At 38.4% G+C, this 7,933-nt stretch overlaps 1 protein-coding gene across 1 annotated transcript; it reads left to right on the top strand.

The window, feature by feature from the left end:
• Positions 1–248: 248 nt before the first annotated feature.
• On the top strand, positions 249–4,789 carry LOC124018698 (zinc finger protein 501-like). The gene is made up of 4 exons (XM_046334050.1): positions 249–511; positions 1,052–1,149; positions 1,544–1,652; positions 3,738–4,789. The coding sequence occupies exons 1-4, from the start codon at positions 274–276 to the stop codon at positions 4,736–4,738; spliced, it is 1,446 nt and encodes a 481-aa protein (XP_046190006.1). The 5' UTR covers positions 249–273; the 3' UTR covers positions 4,739–4,789.
• Positions 4,790–7,933: the final 3,144 nt, after the last annotated feature.

Genomic DNA, 7,933 nt, shown 5'->3' on the forward strand with positions numbered 1-7,933 from the left:
TGATGTTTCTTGCGTGACGTATAATCTAGTGGACGGAAAGCTTCAACGGCAGTAAAACACTACTGATTCAACCACTTCGGTAGCGCACATTAAACCAGTCTTGTTTATATTTATGTCAGTGTTTTCAAACATCATTCTGTTTTACGTATTGACTAGTTGAAAAAAAGAAGTTATTTGCTTGTTAAATTAAATTGGCTAATTTGTTCAATTGTTAACGTTACTGCACTAGGCTAAACGCTAATGCTAACTATCTAGCTAGCTAACATCGCGACCATGTGCTCACTAAGCTATTCGGAGAAAGAAGCTCTAGGGCTGAACATCATCGTAAAAGAAGAAGAGGAAGAAGCTTTAAGAATAAAAAAGGAAGAAGAGGAGACTGTCACATTAGAAGAAGAAGAGGTGGATATTACAGTGAAAGAAGAGAAAGAACCTTTTGGAGTAAAAGAGGAAGAGGAGGCTTTCTCAATTAAAGAGGAGGATGAGGAGGAGACTGAAGATCCTGTTAACACCAGTGAGTATCGTCTTAAAAATAGGGACACAAACTGCAGTTGTTGAACAATTGTGTGGTTTTAAAGGGGCATTATACTGAAGTTCTACACTTGAATATGTTGTTCAGTACTATAGGAATTGTTGAAGGGGCAATCTGTCAGTGTCACATATCGGGGTGGCAGGTAGCCTAGTGGTTAGAGCGTTGCAACTCAAATCCCTGCGCGGACAAGGTGAAACTCGGTCGTTCTGCCCCTGCTAATGGGACTTTTAAATGAGATGTATTTAATTCTCCATGTGGTCTACATTAAAGTGCACCTCATCTAATATAACAGGCTTTTAAAATTCAATATTGGTGCGTAATTCATACTTAAAATATCGAAGTGGACGAAAAATGCACCCATTTAGTGGAACGACCCTTTTACATTTGCATCGTAAATTAAAGTGCATCATGATGAAAGTGGACATTTGGGCCCTGTTTAGATATATTCATGCCTCTTGTAAGACTCTGATTGCAATAGTAGATCATATGTTTACCATCTGTTTGATGTTCTCATTCACACAGGAGACAGACATGACTATGGTGGATCCTCTGGGGAGCCTCAACAACATCCTGATGCTGACGAGGCAGAGAAGAGTCTCTCCAGATCAGAACACCAGATGGTACAGCTTGGTTTGGTCTAGCATACAGCTTGGTCTGGTCTAGCATACAGCTTGGTCTGGTCTAGCATACAGCTTGGTCTGGTCTAGCATACAGCTTGGTCTGGTCTAGCATACAGCTTGGTCTGGTCTAGCATACAGCTTGGTCTGGTCTAGCATACAGCTTGGTCTGGTCTAGCATACAGCTTGGTCTGGTCTAGCATACAGCTTGGTCTGGTCTAGCATACAGCTTGGTCTGGTCTAGCATACAGCTTGGTCTGGTCTAGCATACAGCTTGGTCTGGTCTAGCATACAGCTTGGTCTCTCTGGGGATGGATTTCTGTAAAGCAGTTTATGACAACAGTGACATCAGCATCCATAATGATGTGTGTTTGTGTCCCCTCTTTATGGTTACCAGGACAACGCTAGCCCTTCCTCCCTCCCGCAGTCCCCGTGTCATTCCTCTCCTGGTAGCACCTTACTGCGAGAGGAGAAGAAGAAGAAAGGATCAGTTTTGACACATCAAAGTAAGTGATTTAGTTTAGTTTGAACAAATACAATAGATCTGCCCACTGGTATCTGTTACCAGGACAACCAGCAGAGTTCTGTTAGTTGACAGGAAGATAGACTGGTGGATATGGATGTTATGAATATCATAACACTTACTGCTGGACTAACTGGTGGTGTTAAATAGCTGTACTGCTACTGCTTATTGGATGACACGTAGTGAGGAATCCCCCTGTATGGACATTCTACTGTAGAAGGATGACACGTAGTGAGGAATCCCCCTGTATGGACATTCTACTGTAGAAGGATGACACGTAGTGAGGAATCCCCCTGTATGGACATTCTACTGTAGATGGATGACACGATGAGGAATCCCCCTGTATGGACATTCTACTGTAGAAGGATGACACGTAGTGAGGAATCCCCTGTAGATGGATGACACGTGTATGGACATTCTACTGTAGAAGGATGACACGTAGTGAGGAATCCCCCTGTATGGACATTCTACTGTAGAAGGATGACACGTAGTGAGGAATCCCTACTGTAGAAGGATGAAACTGTATGAGGAATCCATTCTACTGTAGAAGGATGACACGTAGTGAGGAATCCATTCTACTGTAGAAGGATGACACGACATTCTACTGTAGATGGATGACACGTAGTGAGGAATCCCCCTGTATGGACATTCTACTGTAGAAGGATGACACGTAGTGAGGAATCCCCCTGTATGGACATTCTACTGTAGAAGGATGACACTAGTGAGGAATCCCCCTGTATGGACATTCTACTGTAGATGGATGACACGTAGTGAGGAATCCCCTGTATGGACATTCTACTGTAGAAGGATGACACGTAGTGAGGAATCCATTCTACTGTAGATGGATGACACGTAGTGAGGAATCCCCTGTATGGACATTCTACTGTAGAAGGATGACACGTAGTGAGGAATCCCCCTGTATGGACATTCTACTGTAGAAGGATGACACGTAGTGAGGAATCCATTCTACTGTAGAAGGATGAAACGACCATTCTACTGTAGAAGGATGACACGTAGTGAGGAATCCATTCTACTGTAGAAGGATGACACGTCCATTCTACTGTAGAAGGATGACACGTAGTGAGGAATCCCCCTGTATGGACATTCTACTGTAGAAGGATGACACATAGTGAGGAATCCCCCTGTATGGACATTCTACTGTAGATGGATGACACGTAGTGAGGAATCCCCCTGTATGGACATTCTACTGTAGAAGGATGACACGTAGTGAGGAATCCCCCTGTATGGACATTCTACTGTAGAAGGATGACACGTAGTGAGGAATCCCCCTGTATGGACATTCTAGTGAAGTTCTACATTGAATGTGTTGTTATTTAATGTCGGAACACCGTGAGATTCTGATTTTCTGTCAGTCCTGGATACCATTGTTATGGTGTCTGTGTGCAGCAGGAAGGAACTGAAGAGGTTGTTTTGTGAGCCAATAATAACTAGTGTTAGTGAAATGACTGGATGTCTTTTTCCCTCTTTCTTTTATTTAACCATTATTTTATTTAGCCGTTATTTTATTTAACCCCTATTTTATTTAGCCCTTATTTTATTTAGCCCTTATTTTATTTAGCCCTTATTTTATTTAGCCCTTATTTTCTTTAGCCCTTATTTTCTTTAGCCCTTATTTTATTTAACCCTTGTTTTATTTAGCCCTTGTTTCATTTAGCCCTTATTTTATTTAGCCCTTATTTCATTTAACCATTATTTTACCAGGTAAGTTGACTGAGAACACATTCTCATTTAAACCAACGAAATGGGGAATAGTTTCAGGGGAGAGGATGGGGGATGAATGTGCCAATTGTAGACTGGGGATGATTAGGTGACCGTGATGGTATGAGGGCCAGATTGGGAATACAGGTACCTTAGCATATGCTACTGTACCTGTAGACTTCCAGTCATTGAGCTAATGCTAGTTACCAGAATCTCTCTGTATTCCTCTAAAGCCACACTGTAAAATGGATCTGATTTGGATTAAAAATGTGGAATAAATATGTGGAATCATGTGGAAGTTTCATTCATGTCTCTATGATTAAATAAACACTTTGTTTGTTTTTGGCAGGAGAAAGACCAGACTCTGAGGAACCAGAGGAAGAAATGTCCAAACCAGCAAGACCATACCACTGCTCCCAGTGTGCAAAGAGTTTTACCCAGTTCGGGACCATGAAAAGACACGAGAGGACACACACAGGTGATAAACCTTACCACTGCTCCCAGTGTGGAAAGAGTTTTACTGAGATGGGGTCCCTGAAAAAGCACAAGAGAATACATCCAGGAGAAAAGCCATACCACTGCTCCCAGTGTGGAAAGAGTTTTAACCAGTCAAGGGACCTGAAAGATCATAAGAGAATACATACAGGAGAAAAGCGCCACCACTGTTCCCAGTGTGGAAAGAGTTTTACTCAGTTAGGGAGTCTGAAAAGTCATAAGCGAATACACTCTGGAGAGAAGCCTTATCACTGCTCCAAATGTGGAATTGCTTTTTCAGAGTTAAAAACCTTGAAAAGGCATGAGAGCATACACACAGGTGAGAAGCCTTACCACTGTACCTACTGTGGAAAGAGTTTTAGACGATCGGAATATCTGAAATTACACGAGAGAATACACACAGGAGAAAAGCCTTACCACTGTTCCCAGTGTGGAATGAGTTTTAGGCAGTTAAGGGACCTCAAAGATCATATGCAAATGCACTCTGGAGAGAACTCTAGCACATGTTCACATTGTGGAAAGAGTTTTCTGAGTTTAAGAACTCTGAAATTCCATGAGCATATACACACATACAAAAAGGAAAAGTACCAATGTTCCTCGTGTGGAAAGTGGTTTACCCAGTTAGAAGCCCTGATTATGCATGACAGGAAACACACAGGAGGGGATAAGACCTACCACTGCTCCCAGTGTGGAAAAAGATTTAATTGGTTAAGGCAGCTGAATAAGCATGAAAGAATACATACACAGGAGGAGAAGACATACCACTGCTCTCAGTGTGGAAAGACATTTTCCCAGTCAGAGGACCTGAAATCACATGAGAGAATAGAGAGGCTGTGTTCTGACTTGTGTTTCTGACTGATCATTTGTGTTCTTGTTTCATGCCACGTGAAATCAAATTGTATGAAACCAGAAAAAAAGTTTTTACTTTTGTTGTTGTTTCATTTAGAGACATGATCGTGTCTAAATATCAGATTAAATATTTAAAATTGTCTATTTGGTTTTGATGAGCTTTGATTGATTTGATAAGTATAAACCCTCTGTTGTTCATCATATGATTTTCTATTTGTTAAGGGATTTTTTAAATCAATAATGACTATTCTGTCTACATTTCAATCAGGACTGACCAATCAGAATACTAATTCTGTATACATTTCAATCAGGACTGACCAATCAGAATACTAATTCTGTATACATTTCAATCAGGACTGACCATTCAGAATACTATTATGTTACTGTATATGTACTACTCAGAATACTAATTCTGTCTACATTTCAATCAGGACTGACCAATCAGAATACTAATTCTGTATACATTTCAATCAGGACTGACCAATCAGAATACTAATTCTGTATACATTTCAATCAGGACTGACTAATCAGAATACTATTATGTTACTGTATATGTACTAATCAGAATACTATTATGTTACTGTATATGTACTAATCAGAATACTAATTCTGTATACATTTCAATCAGGACTGACCAATCAGAATACTAATTCTGTATACATTTCAATCAGGACTGACCAATCAGAATACTATTATGTTACTGTATATGTACTAATCAGAATACTAATTCATGTGTGCATACATTCTACGTATGGTTCCCGGGGATCAGAACCCACTACTATTACAAGCGCCATGTCTACTAATCAGAATACTAATTATGTTACTTTCATATGTACTAATCAGAATACTATTATGTTACTGTATATGTACTAATCAGAATACTAATTCTGTATACATTTCAATCAGGACTGACTAATCAGAATACTAATTATGTTACTGTATATGTAGAATACTAATCAATCAGGAATACTAATTCTGTTACATTTCAATCAGGACTGACTAATCAGAATACTAATTATGTTACATGTAATCAGGACTGACTAATCAGAATACTAATTCTGTTGCTACATTTCAATCAGGACTGACCAATCAGAATACTAATTCTGTCTACATTTCAATCAGGACTGACCAATCAGAATACTAATTCTGTATACATTTCAATCAGGACTGACTAATCAGAATACTAATTATGTAATAATAATCAATCAGGACTGACCAATTGGTAGAGACTAAAGCTGTCTACAGTCAATACAGGACTGACCAATGGTCTATTATGTTTACTGTATATGTACTATCAGAATGCTATGTTAATGCTGTTCCATGAGCTAAAAGGACTGACTAATCAGAATACTAATTATGTTACTTTATGTACTAATCAGAATACTAATACTCTAATTCTGAATACTAATTCTGTACATTTCAATCAGGACTGACTAATCAGAATACTATTATGTTACTGTATATGTACTAATCAGAATATTAATTCTGTCTACATTTCAATCAGGACTGACCAATCAGAATACTAATTCTGTCTACATTTCAATCAGGACTGACCAATCAGAATACTATTATGTTACTGTATATGTACTAATCAGAATGCTATTATGTTACTGTATATGTACTAATCAGAATACTAATTCTGTATACATTTCAATCAGGACTGTACTAATCAGAATACTAATTATGTTACTCTATATGTACTAATCAGAATACTAATTCTGTATACATTTCAATCCCAGTACTGAATATAATGTGTGTAAATATAATCAAGAATAGAACAATGACTTTAGAAATGAATGAACTTATGACAGACTGGCTACTAATGCTGATCTACACAATCAGACCTGTACACAATCAGGTCACTAATCAATGATCTAAATTGGTGGGAGATGGATGTCAGAAGGCTTGAGAACTATACAGCCTTTGTTACGGTGTGGAGAAGACTATTATGTTACTGTATATGTAACAAAGACTAATGACGTTACATTTTAAGTTTATAACCCGTTAATCAGTATAATGTTTCATGTTCAGTTCTGGAGAATATTAACTGTATATGCTGATTGATTTCCAGACTGGTCTCTGTCCATTATTTATGTATATGTAAAAAAGAGTCTTACAAATTAGGAGTGGACCGTGTAATTTAATTGGGTAGATAAAACATATGTACTAATCAGAATACTTTAATTCCAGTAACATTATTGCAAATACTATTATGATTATTTATATGTAAGTGGCGAATCTTTGTGTTACATATTTATCATGGATTCCTCCCAATCAGAATATCTAAACACATTAAGTGTGTTCCTCAATCCCCTACTCTTCCTAATCCAGTAAACTATTTCATATCTACAACACATTAAGTGTGTTATGTCCTCAGGCCCCTAATACTCTTCCTGGTGTCTAATCAGTTACTATTACTAAGGCAGTTAAACAATTTTAAAATAATCATTACAAAATGACTTCAAATAATAGATTTCACAACACATTAAATGTGTCCTCAGGCCTCTACTCTACTACCAATATCTACAACACATTAAGTTGTGTTCCTCAGACCCCTTTCTACTACCACATATCTACAACACATTAAGTGTGTCCCAGCAGATAACCCTACTATACTACCACATTCTACAACATATTAAGTGTGTTGATTTCAGACCCCTACTCTACTACCACATATCTACAACAAAGAGTCATTAAGTGTGTTTCATTTAATTGGCCCCTACTGTACTACCACATATCTACAACATTATTTAAGTAGTGTCCTCAGAGTCCTTGACTACTACCACATATCTACAACACTTAAGTGTGTCTAATAGACCCCTCTCTACTACCACATATCTACAACATATTAAGTGTGTCCTCAGCCCCTACTCTACTACCACATATCTACAACATCATTAAGTTTTTCCTCAGACCCCTAGCTCTCTACTACCACATATCTACAACATCATTAAGTGTGTCCACAGATGCCCTTGTCTACTACCACATATCACAACACATTAAGTGTGCCCAGCCCCTCACTCTACTACCACATATCTACAACACTTCAAGTGTGCCTCAGACCCCTACTCTAATAGTACCACATATCTATGTTAAGTGTGTCCTCAGGCCCCTACATTCTAATACCAATATCTACAACTCATTAAGTGTGTCCTCAGACCCCTAATGACTACTACCACATATCTACAACACATATAAGTG

The sequence above is a fragment of the Oncorhynchus gorbuscha genome, unplaced genomic scaffold, assembly GCF_021184085.1.
Source record: "Oncorhynchus gorbuscha isolate QuinsamMale2020 ecotype Even-year unplaced genomic scaffold, OgorEven_v1.0 Un_scaffold_564, whole genome shotgun sequence".
Taxonomy (NCBI): Eukaryota; Metazoa; Chordata; class Actinopteri; order Salmoniformes; family Salmonidae; genus Oncorhynchus; species Oncorhynchus gorbuscha.

What these genes read in the sequence shown, in the direction of transcription:
- LOC124018698 (XM_046334050.1), top strand. Translation starts at nt 274, where the DNA reads ATGTGCTCACTAAGCTATTCGGAGAAAGAAGCTCTAGGGCTGAACATC. An exon ending in CCAGATCAGAACACCAGATG is followed by an intron (nt 1,150 to 1,543) that starts GTACAGCTTGGT and finishes TATGGTTACCAG; the next exon opens with GACAACGCTAGCCCTTCCTC. An exon ending in ATCAGTTTTGACACATCAAA is followed by an intron (nt 1,653 to 3,737) that starts GTAAGTGATTTA and finishes TGTTTTTGGCAG; the next exon opens with GAGAAAGACCAGACTCTGAG.